Consider the following 24862-nt stretch of genomic DNA (forward strand, 5'->3'; position numbering starts at 1 on the left):
CTTATATACAGTGCCAAAACCAAGGTTGTCTTTGGGAACTGATATATGTATATATCCTAAAAGGGAAGGAGGGCGCCTCTGGTTCCCCGGAGGAGGAGGAGGAGGAGAGGCAAGGCTCTTTCTCAGGCCACTCAGCCCCCTCCCATATATGTCCTCCTCCTCGGTCCTCCTTTCCTTTAGGGCAAAGGGCGGCCAGCAAAGGCGGCAGCAGCAGCAGCAGCAGCAGCAGGAGGAGGAGGAGGAGGCGGCGCTGGCGGGCTTTAGGCGTGCTTGGCCTCCTGCTGCTGCTGCTGCTGCTCTGGGTGGATGCTGCTTGAGGCCGGGCGAGAGGCTGGGGTCTCCTGGCCGGGCTGCCTCCTTGAGAAAGGCTCGGGGCCAGGATGATCCTCCCAAGTAAGTCGGGTGGGTCCCTCTCGGGAGCCCGGGGCTGGGGGCTCTTTGGAGGGAGCAGGGGGAGGGCAGGGGGCCAAGAGAAGGCAGCTCCTGGGGCCAGGGAGAGGGAGAGGCCGGAGCAAGCCCCAGAGCCTCCAAGGGCCCCGTCGGGATGGAGGACCTTTGGGGGCCCACGGGTGAAAGGGAGGAGGAGCCCTGGGGGATGGGTTCCTCCTGCAGGGAAGGCTGGAAATGGAGCAGCTGCCCGGGAAAGATCTTGGCCCTGCTCCAGTGGAGGCATTCCTCCTGGAGGCAAGGGGGAAAGGCAGGAGCTGCCCTGTGCTCTTCTTAGCTTCCCTCCTGGACCCAAGGAGCCTGAAAGGGAAGGGGGACACAGGCTCCCGAGAAGCCGAGACCAAGGAGAGCATTTGGGTGAGCATGGGCCAGTCACACTCTCTCAGCCTCAGGGGGTTGCTCTCCAGCAGCAGAGGCCTCTCGGGGGGGGGGGTCCTGAGAAATGGGTGCCTGCCTATTTCTAAAGAGGCCCAGCAGAATACCAAGCCCGAGGCTTGTTGAAAGACATGGCCATGTTAAAAAACCTGGGAGATGAGTATGCAGCGCAAAGGGATCTTGGGGCCCTTTGGGAGACTTGGTTTCCCGGACTGGAGCCTCCTTCCTCAGATGCCTGGGGCGAATCTAGAGACAGACCTGTCTAAGCCAGTTGGGTGGGAGAAGGTCAGTAGTTCTTTGGCTGGTCATTTCTGGAGGTTGAACTTCAGAGCTTTCAGTTTGGGACTTTGGAGTAGGAATGTAGTTTTGTTTTCCCCCTTCAATCGACTTAGAATTGGGTCAGTGGCACAGGGCCTCAGTCTGTCTGGACCTTAGGGTGAGTCTTCTCTCTCGCAGCCGAGGCTGTGGGCCATGAGGAAAAGCCATGCCTGTGATTTACGGCTGTGTATCTTTTGCTTAGGGCACATGCTTCTTTGGCCGATGAAGACGTAGCTTCCAGGAGGGGTGTTTTCATTCCAGAATGATAGAAGCCATGCTGATTGGTTCCCACTTGGCACCCATAACATTAGAAAGCGATGCAGTTGTTTGTAAATGTGTAAACAGAGGGTCAGATGGGAAGGAGAGAGGACCTCCTGCCCAGAGCCATACCTTTTGCTATTCTCCAGCCAAACCAACAAGCTCCCAGTTGGCTCTTGTTGCCATGTCCTTGTTTCTGTGTGCCCTCAGCTCATTTCCAACTTATAGCAGATTTAAAGAGAATCTGTCACAGGAAGCTCCCAGTTACACTTACAAAATACAGTTGGCCCTCTGGATCCGCACATTCTTTATCCATGAATTCAACCATCCATGATTTCAAACACACACACACACACACATGCACACATTCCAAAAGGTAAAGCTTCAATTTGCCACTTTGTATAAGGGATGCCATCTTCTTGTGTCTTTGTATTTAATAGGACTTGAGCATCCATGGATTTTGGTATCCACAGGGAATTATGAACCCAGCGGATACCAAGAGCCCACTGTAGTCATTGCAGACATGCCAAAGACCAGGCATGTGAGAATCAAAGGCAAAGTGAGAATCTTGTGAGTCAGAGCTTGCATTCCAGTGATGTCCATGCTCCTGGCAAACACCACAGATGTGGATAGGGAGAATTGAGGTGTGTTACGTGACCTTATGTTGGCCTTATCACTGACTCCCCAGCTGCTGCCAACAATGAACCATAGAACAGCAGGCTGCACAAAAGAGTCTGCCAATATACTTGGCTGATAAAATAGAAGGTACAGTAGGACATGTGCCTTCCAGAGTTTGACATCTGGCTGATCCAGACGCCAAGCAGATCCCATGCATGTTGACTCTGGTTCTGGAACAGATGGAAAGCACTGAAAGAGAACAATGGGGTTAAGAACAGGAGGAGTAGGAGGTGAAAGTACTCCTTTAGCACTGAGACACCCTGCTTTTCTATGTCTAAGTCCAACAAGCACAGCTGAGTAATTTGGTATTGTCTAAAGTTTTTTGTTTTACTGCCGTAGTAAGATTAGTCATTTTGAGGAGTGAGGGAGACACACTTGATAGACATTAGTATAAATATAGTTGGAGAAAATCTCACCCAACATGTTTTCACAGAGGTGATCAAATATATACTTGGCACAGTAGTCCTAATATCCAGTTCCTGTATTAATTGTATTTTCATGTGAATGAAAATGAATTATCAAAATGTAAAGAACCAAAAGGGAGCATTGATGGAAGCGTAGGAGGGAAGGTGGTTGGGGTTTTTATTTTGTTTTATTTGGGAGGTTTTGTTTTTGGTGATTTAATACAAGAATGAAATCTCTGAATCTTGCAATAGCTGAGCAAATCCCCATTATCTAGGACTTAGGAAAGGTGGGGTGTTCTTTGTAACTGGTAGGTGTGCACCAGATAAGATCCTTGGGAAATTTGTTGTGTACCTGAAGTATTACAAACATTTTAAAACTAGGATGATAAATTTAATTTAGCCTGATTTGCATCTCTGTTTGGGAACTGGATAACAGGTGTGTTGATGAAGGAGGAGTTCGAGTGTCTTGACTTCAAACAGATGTCAATAAAATTATACCACTGAAGCAACAATGGAAAGTTAGTGTAGTAGTGTTTGTTGCTGTGAATTTGCTGGTCAGCTGCATGTTGTAAGTCAGCTCTTCTCAACAAAGTGTCTCCCAAATATTGTAGACCATAAGGGCCACCATCCATACCATACCATACCATAACCTTTATTAGGCATCTCAATAAAAAAAAATCATACAAAGTTAAAATTTTAAACTAAAATTATTAACATAAATACTATAAAATTCCGTCCGTATAACATGTAATTCTATGGATTACAGTTGTTCAATTTATACCAAATTTTTGTTGCCTCCATTAGAAAATTTGCCATCACTCGTGTAATCTGCTCATTACAATCCTCCAATAAATGCACTAAAGTTATATCCATTACACAGAAGTTCATTTAGGCCACCATCCTTGTCCATGTGTAATCCAAAATATTGTGAAAAGTAGTTATGAGGGCTGTTTTATGTTCTGTAATACTAAATGAGAATCTTTAAGAACAGAAACCCGTGGCCCTTCATATATTGTGGACTTTATCTCCCATCACAACCATCAGATATATTGCCTGGGGCTAATCAGCATTGGAAAGAAAACATTTGGGGGTCTACAGGTTCCTTACCTATGTTTTAAAAGTTAGCAATGAAATTGGAATGCTAAAAAGTACTTGAAATGTTATTCTTTTAAAAAGTTTAACAAACTGTTCAGTAACACAATGTTCGAACAAAGAAAAAAAAAACCTCCAGTGTAACAGAGATTCATCTATAAAAAGGAAAGAGGACGAAATCTAGCACCATCTTTAAGACTGATAGGGTTTTTTTACCATGTGAATTTCCACACATTTCTTTAGCTTAATATGTCATTTGTCAGTGATGGATATTCTAGTTCCGTTTCTACAAAACAGAGGTTTTTCTGCTTTTATGTTTAACGTATTTTCACATGATACTTGAAATTTATGGCATATGGAAATAATGAGAGTGTGCTTGTTTATGGCCAGTTACTTTAGATGGATCCATCTCATGTTTTATTTTCTTCACACAATACATTTGGTTTGAGTAAGAAGATGGTTTTTCTGTTTTGACATGCTGATGAAAACTAAGGACATACTCTTGCTGTTTTTTCAAGCACAAGTTGATCTGACCTAGTAGCCTCCCTTTTAAGATTTGTACTGTATGGTACTGCATTCTGCAATCTCAGTATGGAAAAATTAGACAGGACTGGGGATCAGTCATGTTTGCATAATTTCTTCAAAGTACATATCAGTGATGGTTTGTTAAAATAAACATTTCATTTTGAACTTCTGCTAGACCTTCAGTCTTCAAGTAACAAGGCCAACAGGAAATGGAAACTTTAAACTATTCATATGTTTTTAGAGAGTCAGGAAGTGTGTGTTACACACAAAGAGAAGTTGTTGGGGGGGGGGGAGATCAGAGTGAGCTGGAGAGACTCACACTATATGCAGATAATAGCATGAAGTTCATAAGGCAATAACTCCCCCCCCCTTCACTCACTCTCTCTTGCAATAAGTCTTCTTCTGGAAAGAAACAAAAGAGTGTGATATCTGGAATTAACTTTTAAAGGTCAACCTAAGAACAGGCTTCTTAAGAGTGATAGAAGCTTGTTTTGCACAAGACACCCTGGCATTCTGTTCACTTTTTATAAAATTACAAGCTAGATCTTGTGCACAGTCCTATTCACATTTATAATTACGACAGTGTCCTGACCCCTAGTGTCATCCAATGCAGGTAGGGTAGGGTGGGGGTACTGGTGGTCAAAAGAGCACACTTGTCCTTCTCCTTTGCTGTGATGATGACCTCCTCCTTAGGGAGCTACTGTCTTGGCAAAGCCAAGTGCACTTGGGAGTTGTACAAACAGCCTCAAAGGGGCAGCCTCCAGCTCCCCTTCTTCAGCCAGATTGGGGCCATGGCAACCACACACCATGGCCCTGTTCCAAACGTTCCAGGGCGCAAAAAGCAGCCGCAAAAAGTGGCTCCTTTTTGCACCCTGGAAAGGATGTGATAGCTGCGGCACTGCAGCTATACAGTGCTCCTTTGGCACTGCATCATCCAGACATAGAGGTTGTCAGTGTATAGACCACACTGGGTGACACCTCAGAGGGGGTGTCACCTGGTGTGTTGGTGAGAAGGTGCTGCCTTCCAGGTCTGGTGGCTTGGCCCAAAAAGTTAATCTTCCCCCTCTCCTGCTCACCCAGGAACTCTGCTAGACCTGGAAAAAGTGCAGGGTGGTAGAGAGTTGCCTTTGTTGTTTGCCCAGCATCTTCCCCAGACCCAGAAAGGCTATTGAAGAGAGGAGTGGGGTATTAAAAAATGATGCACACTGAGTGTCAAATATACTAGGTATACTGATGTGTCATAGCTAATAGTTGGTATGATTTCACCCCTAAGGTTTTGTGTAATTCGTTCTGGTTACATTGCCTTCTCCTCTGATGTTGTTGATGCTTTGATTTACTTTGTCGCTTCCCTGAACTTTCTGCCAACATTCAGGTTCTGTTGCTCTGTATCCCCCAAAGTTATTCTTTTTTTCTGTATATCATCTGTGACAGCAAGAGTATGTCATTCCTCACTCTTTCTCAAACTTTTCCTGCTTGGTTCTTTGGCTGATGAACTTGGCTTATATGTTTTCGGCATATTGCAGTATCGATGGCTTCAGACTAGAGTAGTGTTCCAGCTGGTGTGCCTGTGAGTCTGTTCACACAACATAATTATGGTGCTATTATACCACTTGAACTTCCATGTTTTCATCCCATGGAATCCTGGAGTTTGTAGTTTGGTGAGGTACTGGATCTCTCAGGCTGAGGATTCAAAATGCCCCTCTCTAACCTGCCAGTCCCAGGATTCTGTAGAATGTTGCCATGACAGTCAAAGTGGAATCATAGCACAGTAATTATGTAGAGTGAATGGATCTCGTACCCCAAAACATGCCTGACTCATACTTCAAGATTTTTGGCTCAAGAAGAGTCAATAGGCAAACAACAAAGGTCGCAAGTGACTTTACTCATAATGGCAATCGGGAAATATTCATTGGATTTGGTACCTACCTAATAACTGCCACACATTTTTTTCCCAGCATGGAGAAAAGCATCAGACCAGCAATTGCAGTGTATTATGCCAATGCCAGGTTTTATGATTAGGGACTTGCCTTGTAGTTTCAGGAACCCTATTGCTCAGCTACTGGTTGTAGCACTACATGCTGACATAGGTGACATCCTGCCATTTTGGATCTTGCAGAATAGATGGGGTTGAACCTTGACTAGTAGAAAAGTCTGAAAGGGCATCTGTAGAATTTGTCTACCAAGATTCTGATTCTTTCTTTAAGAAAACTAAAGACATTTTTGTAATTATGACTTCTTCTTTCTTGATACATGCTATATATTGTAACTATGTAAAGAAGCCTTCCTAGCCATGTCTGTGCAGGCTGGGAATGACAGAGGTTGTAGTCCAGGACATATGGAGGATGCCATATTAGGAAAGGCTTGCATAAACCAGCAGAATTCAATTAATATGCAGCACCGGGACAAAACTAGAAAAAGCAAGAGAGAGTGAACATTCACTTATTGTAATATATAGTTACCCCTCTGTTTTTGCAGGGGATCCGTTCCGGAGTCCAGACACCACCACCCCGAAAACAGAAGTTTGTCTATATTCAAGCCCCATTGACTTGAATAGCAGTGCACGCCCCATTTTGTCCCCCTCCATTTGCCACCCAGGAACGGGCGAGGGACATGGACTTCAAGCCCATGAAAACGGAGGGACGACTGTATTTTTAAAAATCATATAATTCTGGCAATATTTCATCAAACTTCTTTTTGTAAATTGATAGTTTACCTGTTTTATGAAAAGCTACCATAATAAATTAACAAGAATGCAATTTCAGCTATTTTGTGTGTGTATGTGTGGAAACCAATTTATATTCACCAACATTAGCACAAGCTAACCTAAAAGATCAGTGAGGTCTTTTTAAAATAGAAAAACAAATCCAACAATTTGAAGCTTTTCTCAGCTTTGGAACTGCTGGCTTATGTTCTTCCAGAAGTATATGAAACATGTTTACATTTTAAAGGCATCTGGTAAATGTTTTGTAGTTCTGCAAAGTTACGTTTTCCTCTTTCTTTCCTGTGGGAATGTTACAGCATTACAGACATGGGCTTTTTATTAATTGTCACAAAATGACTAGTTAGTTCCTGACATCTGTTTCAGTGAACTAAACATAGATGTTATAGATTGTAAACTGTACAACTAAAAGATATTTAGGATAGATGGGTTATAATGGAGAATTATTGCTTCCTCAGTCCTGTAGGACATTCAGATTACTAGAGTATTGTAGTTGAACACTGTAGAGCTAGCTTGTATATATAAGAACAATATGGGTGGTGCTGCCTTTTTTTAAAAAACACCATTGTGTCTCAAATTTGGAAGACATGTCTCCCAAATGACTTCTTGGTTATAAGTTAAATTATTGTCAGTTACTTTTGAGATCACATATTCCAATGTACTAAAGGTGCATCAGAGCAGAAAATCAATAGGGACATTGGATATGTGAAGCTGTTACAGTATTGTTATCAATGATTTAGATGCAATTGTATGTCAAATGTCTCTCCTGTATGCTGGGGTAATCATAGTAAGTTATTGATATGAAGTGTAATATTTGACTACAGAATTGTGGGAGTGGGATTGAACTGTTTTTCTACAGACAGAAAAGCAAATAGATTGATTTAGATTACATAGCAGAACACCAGTCTCTTTGACGCTTCTCAGTTCTAGCATACTGATACTACTTTAACTGCCACGACTCTGTTCTGTGGACTCATGGTATTTGTAGTTTCCTGAGGTAATTAGAATTGTTTGCCAGAGATCTCTAGTACCTCCTCAAACCCCACAACCCAGAATTTGTGGTATCAAAGTGCTATAATTTTGTAGTATTAAAAAAACCACCAAAGTGTTGGCTTTTCATGTGAAATATTGGAAAAAGTCTTTATGGGTTTTTTTTTAAAAAATGTTTCTTTTGCTTTCAGAAATTGAAGCCAAAGAAGCCTGTGACTGGCTGAAGGCTGCTGGTTTCCCCCAGTATGCGCAAATGTTTGAAGGTACTGCATCTTGTTCTGAGATACTTGCTCTCATTCCAATACAGACTTGTGAAAAATGGCCAGAATTACTCCTTTTTCCTGAGGTGGAAATTGGGTTGTTTTCTGTAGATGGGTGAAATCCAGAGTCTCACTAGTGAAACTTGTAGCGCTCTCTCCCTACTCCCCTCCCTAGCCTTCTGCACCATCTAAAAATGGGCTTCCCATCCCTTCAGAGATGCTTTGAGGTATCAGTAGAGGACAGCAGTGGAGAGGGGGAAATAGACCCTATCTTGATCCCCCTAAATCCCTGTGTCCTACCAGCAGTATATCACCATGTGACACTGGCCAGTGTGATCTAGAAATAAAGTTGTCAGAAAGAGGAAGTTTCTCCCCCACTGCCTCCCACTCCATTGTTTTGGTCTGATGACAAAAAGACTGCAGTGGACCATCTTAAATTATGTTTGTGTTACGCTGGTAGAAGACAACACTGGTGTCTGTGTCATAAAGGAATCATTCTGTATGAAACTCTGAAAAACAGAACAGACTTCAGAGTGTTGCCAAATTGTACAGGATTCACCTTGAATTCACTTGCTTCATGTCCTTTGAATTAAAATAAATTCTTTGAAGGATGTGAGTGTCCAAAATGGCACTTAGCTACTTCAGTGTTGCTCAGATTACTGGAAAGCTGTATGTCTGCTGCTTTCAGACATCTGTACTTCTCTTTACATAGGCAGCTCCAGTACCATTTGAACTTCACACCGCTTGCTTACTAAATCAGGTAGTGATGGGACTGAGGTTTATTGTGTTTTTTCTTTATAGATGCCTCTGAATTCCAGGTTCTTTTATTAGTGCATCTTTCCCACTGCAGTCATTTATCTGTTGTGTTCTGATTTACAAATCTCTGATATTATAGTTGTCTGATTTAGACTATTTGGGTATTTGTATTAATTAGCTTAAGCTGTTCTTTACATTGGTCTTTTGTTATTGTAAATACTTAAATAACTTATTTCAGAAACTGAAACCTACTGTGAACTTCATCTTACAGATATGCAATTTCCTGTTGACATCAACTCTGTGAGAAAAGATCATGAATTTTTAGATAAAGATGAAATGGAATCCTTGTACAGGTAAATATTAGTATGAATTCCTCCTTGGCTCATTAATAGGTGTCTGGCACTCAGACTCTGAAACTTTGACATTTGAAGATATAGCAGTGTTAGTCTGTAGAATCAATATGTAGAGAGATCTTGTAGCACCTTTGAGACTAACTGAAAGAAAGATGTTTGCAACATGAACTTTTGTAGACAAATCTACTTCCTCAGATGCATTTGAAGTAGACTTAAGTCTTGGAATGCTCATGCTGCCAACTTCTTCCTTTCAGTTAGTGTCAAAGGTACTACAAGATCCCTGAAGCTTTGGTTAAGGAAAGCAATGAATGAAGAAAATCGGTCTGCAGTTAGGCATCTTATTAGTCTTTTCTAGATATGTTTTGTTGTATAGTTATTATATAGCTATTATTGTGTTAGAGTTTTTATAAGCAATATATTAGTGCTGTATCAGCATACACATTGTGCCTTCAAAGGCCTTTTCTTCTAAAAGGCAAGAAATAGACTTGTACAAATGAGAAATACAGTATGTGAGTGTTCTGAATTTGATGTCATAAACCAGACTGATGATTTCTGCACTGGCTTTCTGCTAATTCCCAGTCACATTATAGAGTACTGTGTTTTACCCAGAGCCTTTAATTACTCATGTGCAATATGGCTAAGAACACAGCCATTTGTGTCTGCTAAGAGTTTACTCTGGTGTAGGTTTAGATTATAAACACTCTAAAATCACTCCAGTCTATTGGATTGGATTGAGCAGTTATCAGTATTTAAAATAGGATGATACTGGGTTTTACATTATGTTTAAACTGTATTAATGTTTATATTTTATTAATAGCATGATGTTTTATGTGTTGTTTTATTACCCAACTGGGCAAATGACTTGACTCAAAGAGTTGTTGTTGTTGTTTTTTTTAAAGTAATATAGACCTTCCCTTTCTGTCAGAAAAATGTTCAAGGCAGATACTTATTTTATATTGCCCTCTCCAGCCCACCCTGATGGTCAGAGTGTATTAGTGTATTAGGTGTATTAGCAGCCAAGCTACAATGAATATCATATGCAAAATTAAAATTAAAATTCTTCTGAAAAGAGCTTTGGTAAGATGCTGCGGGCGCTAAGGCAAAGCTGACATCTTGCCAGACCAGCTGTAATAATAAAGGTGCATGTTATAATTTTAGCTTTAAGTTATTAGTAGCTCTGAAAAATATTATGCAACTCCCACCAACCCCCTTCCCAGGGGTGTGCCAGAGTAATTGCTTAATTGCAAACAAATTATACGACAATGCTGTCTGAAGTTCTTTAATTCCTTAATTTCTTAAAAGGTACGTGCAGCCTGCAATAAGATTTTTAGGCCATTATTTCTATGTATTTTAATATCTGCTTTGTATAAAAGGGAAGGTATCTTAGAAATTAGAAAAATTCGTCGTATTGAAGGGTCCTCAGATTTAACACTGATAGAAATCAAATCTCTTTTGGAAATGATATAATCACTAATGTTTTGCTGCTTTGCCTTCTCTTATTCTCTAAATAGAAGAAAAAGGCAGGGCATCTGCAAGCTGCTAAATTGTCAGGACAGATATGTATACTAATTATTGAGCTGGATCCAACATAAGCCTTCCAGATAGAAAAGATACCCTTCTGTCTGTGGGAGACTTTGATCCAGTAGAACATTTCTACTGGCAGAACAGAAAAGGAGGTAATCTTAATCAGTCTCTCTGTGTCCTTTAATGGAGAAATTAAATGGAATGAATGCCACTGATTGTAATATTACAAAAAATTTAGTGTCTTAGTATTAATGGATCACTCTTTTTCTCTCCAGACGGTTGAATACATTGAATAAATATGCAGCAATGAAAGTAGAAATTAATCGACCAAGAAAGCGGGTATGTTTTCAAATTATGCTATCACTAATATAGCTGTAGTGGGGGTGGGTTAAATCAAAGATGTTTGCATAGAAGACTGATACTTTGAAATTTCACACTGTGTCTGTTTAACCATCAGTGAGAAAAGTTGCTACAGTAGATAAGTTCTTTTGTACTTCTGTTTTTTTTTCCTTAATGCTATTGTTTTCTGTTACAAAAATGCTTAAAATTTCTCAGATCATAAAATCATAGAGTTAGAAGAGACTGCAAGGGCCAACTCCCTCAGGCGCTCCAGAAGGATACCATGGTTGATGGTATCGAAAGCTGCTGAGATGTCCAAAAGCACCAACAGGGACACGCTACCCCTGTCCATGCCCATGGTCTGAATCCAACATTAGTCCTACGTAGAATACCCATTTCAATCAATGGAATGTACTTGTTGTGACTAATTACTGGTCTGCTGTACTCTAGAGCTATATTGGACATACTTTGTGTTTATTAAAATACAGGACCCCAGTCTTTCCCACTCTAAATAAAATATGCCAAAAATATGCTGGTCTCCCCACTGAAATAATTGAACGATGGGATTCAAGGAAAAGGTCAAGGGTTTATGTGTAACACTGGCATGTGCAAGATAGGTAGAAATACTGCTAGTTTCCCTCACTTGCTTTGATTTTTTTTAATTGCTTGTCTAATTATTTGCAAACCCCTCTTTCTTTATCCTAAGAGTGATGAATCGGAAGAGGATGAGCCTTGTGCAATAAGCAGCAAATGGACCTTTGAAAAACATACTCAGAGATGGTCTCGTTTGGGGAGCTCAGAAGGTTCTGGTGTGCAACTTCCTGACAATCTGAGACTCAACATTTCTGGCAGTGGGGATATAGTCTTTTCTGATCACGGGGAGAGAAATGATGAATTGTCTGTCCACAGTTCCAGCAGTGGAGACAGTGACCTAATCAGCTTTCCAAAAACCTGTGAGGAGGCTGAGGCAAGCAGGTGCTCTTCAACATGCTCCTCAAATAAGTTGGCATCACCTGACTCCACCTTCAGCTGCTCTCCCTCTCCTAGTGAAACCTTGAATATAATTAGTGAAGACAAACTCATGGAGAAACCTCCCCATAAAAAAGGAAGGAGTTTCTTAAAGAAAATGGAAAAGTTGCGTCTGCGAAGTAGCAATTTGAAGAGTCAAGGACATTCAAAGACCAAGCCCATTATTAGCGGACCTATTCTGATAGAGGGACTAAATGAAGAAAAGTTGAGAAACCTCAACTGTGTAAGCATTTCTAACATGTCTGAGAGTCAGACAAGTCAGCCTTCTGATTCACCACAGACCTGTAGTAGCAGCAGTAGGAGCAGCAGTTGCAGCCAGTCTGAAAACAGTAGCACAGTGAGTACCCCAAGCCCTGTTATCAAAGTGAGGCGACACAGTAAAAGAGGAGGGATGTATGCAGAAGAGTTTGATTCTGGGAAACTTTCTTTGTGGAGTGATATTTCTCAGAATAACTTGAAAAATGAAAATCATGTGGAGAAGAAAAAAGTATTTCAAGTACCTCAAGGCCATAAGCCAGGGACTTTCCCCAAAGCACTTACTTATAGTCTTTTGTCACCCATAGACAACACTTCTGTGAACTGGAGAACTGGGAGTTTTCATGGATGCCGGAGAAACAGGGTTCAGCTTAGTTCTCAGGACTCTGAAACTCCATCTGGCTCACTTTCATTGATGGATAACAGACTGAGCATTTATGACAATGTGCCTAGCATTCATCTGCACAAAATGGATATGCCCGAGATAGGTGATGACGATGTTTTCACAGAGCTAGACAGTGTTATGGAACATGTGAATGGGCTGAGGAAGTTGGTCAGTCAATGGACAGAGAAGTTCTCTGATGAGGGGGACTCTGACTCTGCCAGTCATTCCAACCAGTCCACCTCTCCTTGCCCATCATCCCCTAAAGAGATCCGTCTTGAAATTAAAGAACATTCAGAGGGAAAATTGGCTGGATTTCCAGTTACTGAGGGTGAAGATTGCAAACATATTGATGAACGTAGCCTCATGGAACTAGCATACGTCATGGAATCGGGGACAAGACTGATGTCAACACATTCTATCAGGTCAGCTGATTATTGATTATTAGCAAAGGCTATGAAACATACCTGGAATTGTTTTATGTGAAAAGGAGAAGGGCTTTAATCAGTATCACCTAAGCCCATTTAGTGTACAAAGTATTAAATTAATGATTTATTGATTTCAATTAAACTCAATGTGAAATGCCTTGTGGTTTTGGTGCTAGATTCTTTAGTGTTCAGAGCATGAAAAAGAAAAATACGTACATCTCCCAGAATCACCCCAGATAGCATCATGAATCTCCCCAGATAGTTGGAAGAATCTGAGAATTGTAGTTAAGAAAAAAAGAAAATTAAACTCTTAATAGTGTTCCAATATCTCTTTTAAGTCATTGTAATATACGTAGCTATTTTTGCTGAGCTATGTGGTTCTAGAAGGAGACTCGGGTTTAAAATAGTATTTATATTGAAGAGGAGTTAATTTTTTTTGTTTTGTTTTGTTTTGTTTTGTTCAGCAGCCATGGAAGAAGACACTGGTCAGCTGAAGAAGGAGTAAATTCAGAAAGTCTTTCTCTTCAAATTGACAGCCTGTCTGCTTCCCACCTCAATCGAATACAAAAATTGGCTTTGTTAAAGTTAACTTCTTTAATGGATAAATACTCTCCTTCCAGCAAACAAGGATGGAACTGGTAAGTAAAATAAATAATGTGAATTTCTGACATAAAGGGAACTACCTGTTTTATTTATTTATTCATATATATCCTGCCTTTCTCTCATTAGTGAAACTCAAGGCAGTTAATAACATTTAAAAACAAAACAGATTGAAATTATACAAAAATTTCAGTAAAAGTACACTATTAAACTCTTAATAGTGTTCTAATATCTCTTTTAAGTCATTGCAATATACATAGCTCTTTTTGGTGTAATATACATAGTCACTATACATGGCTTCCAGCTTATGTGGAAGCTGCGCAGCAATCAAAGTAATGGTGTGTGTGCACATGCTGCCCCTGAGCCACAAGCATACACGGGGCTTTCCCCTTATGTAGGGGGATCCGGAACTGATCTTCCGCGTAAGGGGAGGGCCCACTGTATAGTTGTTAAGAAAATGCCAAAAAGACTTTCCTTCCAGTCCAAGTTAAGATAAGATGGAGGAAGCCATAACACTTGTTTTCTGTTAAACAATTTATAAAGTTGTTTTATAAATTATAAAATTTATAAAGTTAAAAACATTAAAATTAAGAACATTAAACTTTATTAAAGGATTACATACAAACCTTAAAAGCAACACTGCATAATATTACAAGTGCGCTCTCTCTCTCTCTCTCTCTCTCTCTCTGTGTGTGTGTGTGTGTGTGTGCGCCTTTTAAGTTGCCTGTCAAGTTATGGCAACCCCATGAATTTCATAGGGTTTTCCTAGGCAAGAAATACTCACAGGTGGTTTTGCCATTTATTTTCTCTGAACTATAGTCTACAGCACATGGTATTTGTTGGTGGTCTCTTATCCAAGTACTAACCAGAGCTGACTCTGGTTAGCTTCCAAGATCAGATGGGATCTCATGCATTTAGAGTATTTAAGCAATAATAAGGTATTTAAGTGGTAGGGTATTTAGGCCATATGTTGTGCATTGTATCAGAAATGGGGCCATTTTGAATAGTCAAAAATCAATTGCAGTTCTTTCCACTCCATCTTTAGGACCTTTATTATCTTCCATAATATCATTTTGTTATCACATCATCCTGGTTTTTCAGGCTAATGATGTAGAATACTGCACTAAACCATCAACATAGCTACCTCCCCACAGGGTGACCACTAAACTTTTTCAGAATATTTTGGCAAAGCATTGAATTGGATGAAGGAGGTTGATAGAATACAGTGGAGTTTAAGGGGTGATACATGAAGACTGGGGCCTAAGTAGTTCCCTGTAATTCCAGTGAGGGAGAGGGTGTCTTATGATTTTAATCTTCAACCTAATGCTTAGATGCTTGGGAACCTAAAAAACGTGGGGTTTTTTTGGTTGTTGTTCTAATGAAAAAAATCTAAAAATGCTGTATATTGCAATGAAGTGCTACTATTGGCAAATCCAGTGATGTTGTGGTTTGAATTTTGGATTAGGAGTCCAGGAAACGAGAGTCCCTTCTTAACCATGCACACCCACAGGGTGGCCTTGCACATGTTACACTCCCTCAGCCTTAGATGATGACAGTGGCAAACCTCCTCTAAATAGATCTTGCCAAACAAACTCTAGGATAGGATTGCAATTCTTAACCTGGGATCCATGGATAGATTTCATATACTATGGCTGGCATCCTATAGAGTAATTAAGTATGCATAAATTAGACTTAAACATTCATAACTGCTCTGTTTATGTTTACAACTGTGGCACTATTTCCCTCATCACAAGAGCTTCCCCAAACCTCCCTTAATAACCAGCAGCCACATGAAGCAACAGAGGTCTGTTCTACTGTCAGTTAGGGAGCTGCAGGGTGGTTTTTTCAAGCCTTCTCCTACCAATGATCTGCAGCACCCCATTTGTCAGTAGAACAGACCTCTATTGTTCAGTGTGGCTGTTGGCTGTTAAGGTAGGTTTGGAAGGTTGGGTGAGGAGACAATACATAGTGACACATTCATAATGATATCAGTGGTATAGGATTTTGGCCTATGTCTTTATTTTCACTAACCCTTCTAAGTGAAATTTTGCATTTCCCCCAATTATGAGTGTAGACAACAATACTGAGTTGTATTAGCAGTACCTGTGACTTTATCATTGTCAGAAATCACAGATGTTTTCATGTCACATTACAGTTGTTGCAGATAGCGGAAAAATATTTTATACTCATCGCTAGTTTGAAATTACTATAGTTATTAGTCCCATCAGTTAGATTAATGTGATTGCAAAGAAGTCCATTGGCTTCACCAGACTGCCCAAAGAGACTGTAGCCCCCCCCCCCAAAGATTAAGAGCCCCTGCCATAAAAGCTCATAATAACATATATTTTCCCCTGAAACACTGCTAATTAGCTTTGTTCCTCTGTAAACTAAAAAGTGTTAAGGATCCTCAGATATTTGAATGGCTCTGCCTGTAGTCTCCTCATGCTGGCCATGCTGGCCAACCCTTCCCGGAATAGAACCCAGACACATAACGCTCCCCCCACAGACATATACAGTCATCCCTCCATATTTGCGGATTTGATTATTCACGAGTTTGATTAATATGTTCTCTCTAGGAATATCTAGGTCCTCCAGCACAACTCTATGGTCAACTCTATGGTCAAAGTTAAAGAGAGAATGCTCTACTAGGCCTTGTAGCTCCTCCAGGGCAGTTCTGTGGTCAGTGTCTGTCGGACATCAACCACAGAGTTGCACTGGAAGGACCCAGAGCTACCTAGAGAGGTGTCCTCTCAGTAAAAACATGGAGTTTTTGTTATTTGTGGTTTTTCCATATTCACTAGGGTCTTGTTCCCCTAACTCTAGTGAATATGGAGGGAGAACTGTATAAGCGAAGACTCTGCCCTCCGTTATTTTATTATTTTATTATTGTTTTTAGATTTTATTGCCTGTAATTTTAATGGATAGAATTGTTTAATCCTTTTTTAAGGGGGGGGGGGATTGTATATATTGTATTTTTAAAGGTTGTATGCCGCTTTGATTGTGGTAATAGAAAGCGGGATATAAAAAGTTTTATTTATTTTATTATTTATGCTGGCTTGGGGATTCTGGGACTTTTATAAAAACAAGAACTTTTGTAAGCTTTGATTATTCCATTATATTATTTTAACGTGTAATGTCCCATAAATGAATGTTTAAAACACTGCACACTCAGCTCAGAATTATCTGGAACACAACACAAGCCAATGAACTCCTTTTTTTTAATTTTCAGGACTGTTCCAAAGTTCATCAGAAAAATAAAAGCCCCTGATTATAAGGACAAAAGTGTATTTGGAGTACCATTACTGTTAAATGTCCAGAAAACAGGTCATCCACTTCCAAGGAGCATAGTCCAAGCCATGGACTACTTGAGAGATAATTTTCTTGACCAGGTACCAGTATGAAAAATGGGAAATCACGCTTAGGGTTTCATACCTGCCATCTCATTTTTTACACAGTGTTTGTGGATTTTCCATCAGTTTTCTTTTTTTAAAAAAAGACTATTGTAACAAACATGCTATGTCTTAAAAACAGATTTTACCCTTCCAATTACCCTTTATGCATGCATGTGCCAATAACTTTTTGGAATGTGGATTGTGCCACAGGCACAGTCAATAGGGATTCCCCCCTTGGATTTAGCTTTTATTTTTGTATATTCTTTTTCATAGGTTGGCCTTTTCAGAAAATCGGGTGTTAAATCAAGGATTCTTTACTTAAGGGAAATGAATGAAAATGATCCAAACAGCATAACATATGAGGGACAGTCAGCTTTTGATGTGGCAGACATGGTGAAGCAATATTTCCGAGATCTTCCAGAACCTATATTCACAAGCAAACTTTGTGAATCCTTCCTCCACATCTATCAGTGTATGTAGTTATGATTTCAACATTGTTTTGTCCATTTTCAATAGTCATTTTGTAAAGTGAACATCAGTTGCTTTTTTAATGTACATATATCTGTTGTTTAATTGTGGCTTTATATTAATGCATGTCTGAGTCACAAGTCAAGAAAAAGAGTATAGATATCATGAGATTTCTTTAAAATTTGTAGCTTGTTTCTATCCGATAAGTTTTGAGCAGAAGCTGTTATTTCATTCCCTCAATTAGACAAATGTAATATAATGAGGTTCCTTTGGGTTTTCTTAATCTGTGCCACATTGTGTTAAAAAATAGACAGAAATTAGGTATGAGTGGTTATTTTCAATATGTTTGAAAGAACGCATATAAATTCATTGATAAGAAGATAGTGTAATGTCTGAAAATAAAGCTTGACACATCTTAAACAATGCCCATTATTTTTCTCTGTCTCTCCTTTTCTAGATCTCCCAAAAGATCAGCAATTTTATGCTGTCCAAGCTGCTATTCTTTTGCTTCCCGATGAAAATCGTGAAGCTTTGAAAATTCTGCTGTTCTTTCTCAGGGATGTAGTAGCTTTTGTGGAGGAAAACCAGATGACTCCGGCCAACATTGCTGTCTGTCTGGCACCATCTTTGTTTCACCTTAATACCCTGCGGAGAGAGAGTTCTTCATCATCTAGGTATTTTGGCTTTGCCAAAGCTTGTTAATGAACAAGTGGAAAAATACACTGACCATGGTACAAATTGCAAAGTGCTTCAGTCAGTCAACGTTAATAGGAAATGAGTATGATATAGCCATTGCTTTTACATAGTGGTCTATGTTAGTCAATTTGTGCTGTCTTTGGCTTTGTTTGGGTGCAGATTGCAGGTCTGTGAAACCAGGAATGGAATGCAGATAAGATTTTGCAATAGTAGGGTAGCTGGTAAACTAATTTCTGTCCAAGATAACAATCTGGATATCCTTTGTGACCATCGTATATATCCTAGGCCAACACATAACAAAATACGTTTTTGTTGTATATACTGCAAGAAGAGATAGTGAATAGGTGGAAAAGGAGAAAAAGACCCTCCCCACATCTTGGATCTTCCATATGCACCAGTCAAATATGTTCCTGGTGGATTTTATTTCACCCCATTCATGGGTAAATATCACAGGTGTGATGAGTGCTGGGGCACTAGTTCTCAACAGTTCCTATCTTAACTTGGTGCAGGGGTATCATTGGGGGGAGGCGGATTGTGGACCATACTGGGTGAAAACCAAAGTAGGGTGACACCACTGCTCCCCAAACTTTAGTTTGCCTTTTGTCCAAAATAGGCTGTGGTGTTTGTTTGCCCGTTTCCCTTTAAAAAACTGGAGCTCACACTCAGTGGAAGAGAAAACCAGTGACTGCGGTGAGCGAGTGATACCTCTCCTTCCTCTGCCCACTGAGCCTCAGAGGCATGGAGTGAGGCCTAGTGGGCAGAGAAATCAGAGGGCTTGCTTGCACCGTGATCAAGCGATGCCTCTCCTTTCTTCACCTGTGAGGCTGTTACCACACCAGATGACACCAACCCTAGTGATGCCATTGGGATTGATGTTACTTAAGATATGAACAGTTGAGAACTACTCCCTAGCACTCCTCACCCTTGTGATATTTATCCATTAACAGGGTGAAATAAACTCATCGAGTCCCATTTAAAAAAACCTGTGTCTCACCATTGTAGCAGGGGGGGGGGGGGGGGCACTTTTTTCCAAGGAGGACATTTATATGTTTTACGGACATAAAGACTGCAGTAGCATTGTTGAGTGAATCCAAACACACAAAAACAAGAATTCCATTAAAAATGAAAATTGTAATAATATTGTTGAACATAACATCTACTGCTGTGGTTAGGTGTAAAACACATTGGCTGAAGACTCTCCTGGTGACTTTAGATGCCAGCAGAACAGACTCATCTCTTGACAGAGATACCTTCCTAGGTTATCCCTTTTGTTACTGTGGCACCCACAATTGTTTTACCCTGCCACTCCAGTACCATACTTAACACTACTGTAGTTATGCTGACCAGTGGGATCAGACACAATGAGCATAAAGACAAAACTCAATGGTTTTATAGGCAATAATTTTTATTGCTGTAATGAAAACAGCTATCTCCCACCTCAACTACTTTGTGTCACTTGTTGAAAACCACTGTGCTAGGAAACCAAAATAGTTTTTTGTCTGTGAAAAATGCCCTTTCTAACAATAGTTAGTCTTTTTGCTATGCTGTTCTTTTAAAATGTTTGTTTTGTGCAGCAAGAACTATAGGTGGGACGCTGGGGTGAGCTGCATTTCTGGAGGAATTCCCAGGCATTTTTTTGGGGGGGGAGGGGGGCTTGGGGATGGAGATAGCCCTATCTTATCATGTTTGTCAACCTAGCACTTGAACATATGGTTTGGGATGAAATTAAATGTTGTCTTAACTAGACAGGAGCATACATTCTCGGTGTATGGCCTTCTCAAATTTTTTATACTTTATAAAGAGGCGTTCTTTTGTTAATGAGCATTTTGTGGCGGCTTTTTGACCATGCTGCTCCAGTAATATAAGAACACTAGAATCCTTTGAATTCCTATGTCAATGTTGCCTCACCTCTGTGAACAGACAGTGCCAGAGAAGGAGGTGGCTGCATATTTGACTTCTTCCTTGAGATTTTTTTGTTACAAGAGCAGGGTGTGTGCTGCCCTCCTGCAGTAATGTAATGGGTCATAGGTTAGTTCTCTGAGGGCTACTGCTTCAAAATTAATTATTCCTCAGAAAATGTTTATTAACATACCTTTTAAAATTGGTAATTGAGAAAAATCTATGCATATGCCCCTCCCCACTATAATATTGGACCAGTTATTCTTTCCCAACCATATCTGTCTTCCCAGGGTTGGGGGAGAATAAGATTGAAGCTAGAGGGCCATCATATACATTCCCTTGAGCTCACTGGAAGAAAGAAAGAGTAAAGATGTAACTAACTAATAAATGTATAATATCAAAGGGGCCAGGGCATCTCTGCTTACAGTTTTCAGGAAATGTCCCAGTTCCCAGAGTGAAATTGCTTCATCTTCACTGTAGTGAGATGTTCAAGCTCTTGCTGCTATCTGGGAGCTTGTACACCAACACAGAGTAATCCTCACAACCATTAAAAGCAGCAGGCAAAAATCTTAGAAATAAACAAATGCTGTGTGCGTACAGACAAGTGTACAGTCGGCCCTTCTTATACACGGATTTTTTATACACTGATTCAAGCATACACGGTTTGAAAATGTTCCAAAAAAGTATAAATTTACCTTGATTTTCCATTTTTTATAAGGGACACCATTTTGCTATGTCATATTTAATGGGACTTGAGCATACACGGATTTTGTTTTCCACGGGGGATCTTGGAACCAAACCCCAGCGTATAACAAGGGTCCACTGTATTTAAATGTGAAATGCAATTGTTAATCCTGATGTTAGTCCCATTAAAACAGTGGAAATTACCTAAGAATTGATTTTCCAAATTGCCAGGGATTCAGTGAGTTTAGCTGGAACTAGGTTGATCAGTACCTGTGCCATTTTTTTTATTTGTTGCAGTTGGATTTTGTGAATAGTAGTGGTAGCAGTAGTAGGTGAGGGAAGCATTTTTAATATGTGTGTGTGTGTTGTGTATGTGATTGAGTGTGTAATAACTGTACCATAGTTACACCAGATTTCATGGAGGTAGTTGAAAAGGGAATATCTGCATGCTTTCAGGATGATAGCTCAATCTTTGAAAGAGGTGAAGAGAGGTAAAACATGTGAGGAATGTAGTTTTAAGAAGAGTACACATCCCAGATGTGTATCAAGCTATAAAACAAGTCCTGTAATGCTCAACATTCCCAAGGAGGGGGGACGAGGAGGAGGGAAAGGATGAGGTGGGAAAATCTGAAGTTGAGATGATGACAGCCTTTTCAGTCACAGAGAGTGAACACATGGTCAAAGCCAGGAATGTGTCAAAAGGACTTGTTAGAAAATGCTGTTGCAAAGTTACTAATTCCAGGTGAATACACTTATAATCTTTGGAAAAGTAGGCACTTTGGAGAGAGAGCGGCTGATACCTTCAGATGTTTCTTTGAGGACTGCAGCGGCTAGCTTTAAATAGAGGATAACGTGTCCCTTTCTTTTGTTTTAGCTGCAAAGTTGCTTTGAACCTGATGTTTAAATAATGCACTTGCAAATATTTTACTTAAGTATTGAAACTTCAAAAGAGTCTAATCTAATAGCTCTGGCTTCATGGATTAAAGTCAAACATCTTTATCTAACAATTTCTTTTTTAAAAAAATCTCAAAGAATGTTTCACGATAAAGCTATTAGAGATGAATGCCAGGTTCTTTTGAGATTCTAAGTTTGGCATGATGTCAAAAATAAGCTTAAAATATGAATTAACATGCTCTGGCAAGGCACTGGGAGCTCTCAACAACGGAATCGACTTTCCTTCTGACCAAAGGCCAGCCTTTAATTAAACACTTCTGATGGTAATAGGCAAATTTAGGAGCGCTTTGATGGTGCTTTTGAGTGAAATGCAATTGACCAGGGTTAGCTAAAGCCTACTTAGTGACTGAGAGCCTACCTCAAGTGATAAGAGCTTTACACTTTGCCAACACATAGCTTTTTCCTCAGCTGCATCCTGGGGTGGATCTACACTATAGAAATAATGCAGTTTGACCCCACTTTAACTGCCATGGCTCCATCATACAGAATCGTGAGATTTGTAGGTGTGTGAGGCATTAGTTCTCTTGGGCATAGTTGGCTAAAGACCTTGTACAACTACAAACTCCAGGATTCCATAGGCTGGAGCTACAGCATTTAAAGTGGTGTCAAATGACATTATTTATACAGTGTTGATGCCATTTTGGTGTGAATTGGTTCTCCTCTCTGGCACTTCCGCACTGGCAGATTACAGCAATGACTGCTCCTGGGGTTGACAGCTGACAGGGAGGGTGGGGGACATTTTGGATGGCGTGCCAAGGTCTAGAGGATAGCTCCCTATGCCTTTTCCAAAAACAAACATGTGCACATATATATCACTAACAGAATTGTGCTCATTAAGTGCTTTGTAAAGCGTATACTGTTGAAATTCGGTTTGGTAGTCTGCTTTTTAAACAATTGTGTTTTGTGTAACTGAACAGGCTTGATTGGAAAAAATCACTCCCTTTAAGTATCTTTAAAAAAAACTACATTGCAACTACTCTACTATTTCTCAGTGGCCTAGTTCTCAGTAAAGCCAATAATCCTTTCTCTTTAGACTGCAAAGGGGTGCTCACATGAGACAGTTGTTAATGTTTTTCAGTGAAGCCCTTTCATGCTATATAATTATCCTTCTATGATTCCACTTTAACTACCATGGCTCCATCCTATGGAATATTGGGATTTGCAGTTTAGGGAGAGGTATTTAGAATTCTCAGCTAGGGAGTGCTAGTGCTTCTGACCAAACTACAAATCCCCAGACTCCATAGGATGCAGCTATGACTAAAACACAAGTGGAATCAAAGTTCTATGATTGTGTAGTGTTTATGGTCCCATGCTTTGCCCGTTATCTGAGTGCAGGGGATTTCTTTTATTTTCTGTTGCTAACCTCTCAAATATCAATGGGGCCTTTCTTTCTGTAGGCCTTCACTGCTGGGTTTGCTGCTCCCTCTATGGGTTTTTTCCCACCTGTTCTCATTTATGTTATGTTTTTACTGTTGTTGTTTTTGTATTTATAATCCCACTTCATGTTGTTTTGGAGGATTTTGAAAAAGTGAACAAAAGATAAACCTTTTCTCCATGAGAAGACATTCTCTATAAATAGCATAGTTGGCTTGTCAGGAAAACAGTCATATTGGAACCCTTCTCCACGCAATCTCATTTCCTATATGCATATTGCTTTAATTCTCTTCATTGTTAAACCTCCTCCTAAAAATGTCTGAAGTGGTACAACACAAATGTAGGCAGTTTGTTATTGTGACCTCAGTGATAACTAGGTCTCACTGCTGTGATCTGAACAAATCACCCTTTAATTTTTCCTCCCAGATCCAGTCAAAGGAAATACAGTACTGGAAAACCAGATCAAAAGGATCTGAGTGAGAATTTGGCTGCAACACAAGGGCTGGCCCATATGATAATGGAGTGTCACAGACTCTTTCAGGTACGTGGGTTTTTTCCCCCTCAAGAAAAGGTGTTCCTTAGCTTTATTTGCAATTTCACCCATCATGCTGCTTTAGAAACTTATATACTGCAAGTTTCCTGCCTAAATAGCAGAATGGAAGCCATTTCATCTGTTGATCATAGAGTTGAACAGGTCCTAAACCAACAGTGGATATAAGCTGTTTGAGAGGGTGTGTGCTTTTGTTTTGTTTTAGATTGGAGTATGTTTATCTCTTTAGTACCCTTCCTATTTGCAATTGTTGTGTGCCTCCAATCATTTCTGACTTATGGCGACCTTATGGCGACACTATCATGGGGTTTTCTTGACAGATTTCTTCAGAGGGGGTTTGCCATTGCCATCTTCTGAGGCTGAGGCAGTGTGACTTGCCAAAGGTCACCCAGTGGATTTCATGGCTAAGCAGGCATTTGAACCCTGGTCTCTAGAGTCATAGTCCAACACCCAAACCACTACACTATGCTGACTATTTGTAGTACTTGGGTGTTTTATTATATGGACCTGGGGGCCATTCACACTACTGAATTATGGCACTATTATTCAACTTTAACTGTCATGGCTGCATCCTATGAAATGCTGGGATTTGTAGTTTTGTCAGAGGCACCAGAAGAGCTCCCTTACTGAAGTTTCCAAATGTCCCTCCCTAATCTGACAAATCCCAAGATTCCATTGGACTGAACATGTCAATTAAAGTGGAATAACAGTGCTATAGTTCTGTAGTGTGTATGGGCCCCTGGCCCCATCGGTGGAAGAAGACTGTTAGTATTTTGATTTAGCACAGTGTAAAGTTTGATTCTTTTGACCATGCAGCATATGGTAAATACTACAAATCTACTCTTTTGTGTTTTCTAAGAAGCTATATTTTAAAAAGCTGTAAATCATATCTTGATGCATCCATAGACACAAACAGATGCTAAGAAGCTAATAAATTGGCTAGTAATTTGGCAATGGGAAGAAAACTAGGGCACAAACATATTGCTTTCCGATGACCAGTTTGTTTTCAGTTAGGGATGTGAATCCCAATTAGCTAACATTCATCCCATTAGTATTCATTCTTTAAGAGAAAATGAAGTCAAAATAGTTCAAAGTAGCACTGTTTAACTTGGC

General features: G+C 40.1%; 1 protein-coding gene across 2 annotated transcripts in view; it reads left to right on the plus strand.

Annotated features, from left to right (window-relative positions):
* Nucleotides 1-318: 318 nt before the first annotated feature.
* LOC149321950 (rho GTPase-activating protein 7-like) overlaps nucleotides 319-24862 on the plus strand; it is a 32159-nt gene continuing 7615 nt past the window's right edge. The window contains exons 1-10 of one of the 2 annotated variants that reach the window (XM_089531882.1): nucleotides 319-393; nucleotides 7998-8069; nucleotides 9094-9175; nucleotides 10975-11038; nucleotides 11745-13129; nucleotides 13597-13770; nucleotides 16962-17121; nucleotides 17398-17596; nucleotides 18050-18266; nucleotides 23626-23740. In XM_089531882.1, coding sequence (XP_089388008.1) covers nucleotides 381-393; nucleotides 7998-8069; nucleotides 9094-9175; nucleotides 10975-11038; nucleotides 11745-13129; nucleotides 13597-13770; nucleotides 16962-17121; nucleotides 17398-17596; nucleotides 18050-18266; nucleotides 23626-23740 — 2481 coding nt within the window. In that variant the 5' untranslated portion in view covers nucleotides 319-380. The remainder of the gene's footprint in view (nucleotides 394-7997; nucleotides 8070-9093; nucleotides 9176-10974; nucleotides 11039-11744; nucleotides 13130-13596; nucleotides 13771-16961; nucleotides 17122-17397; nucleotides 17597-18049; nucleotides 18267-23625; nucleotides 23741-24862) is intronic. The other variant, XM_089531891.1, reaches the window with a different exon arrangement.

The sequence above is a fragment of the Sceloporus occidentalis genome, unplaced genomic scaffold (genome assembly GCF_023333645.1).
Source record: "Sceloporus occidentalis isolate IW3139 unplaced genomic scaffold, rSceOcc1.0.p SCAF_1, whole genome shotgun sequence".
Classification (NCBI taxonomy): Eukaryota; Metazoa; Chordata; class Lepidosauria; order Squamata; family Phrynosomatidae; genus Sceloporus; species Sceloporus occidentalis.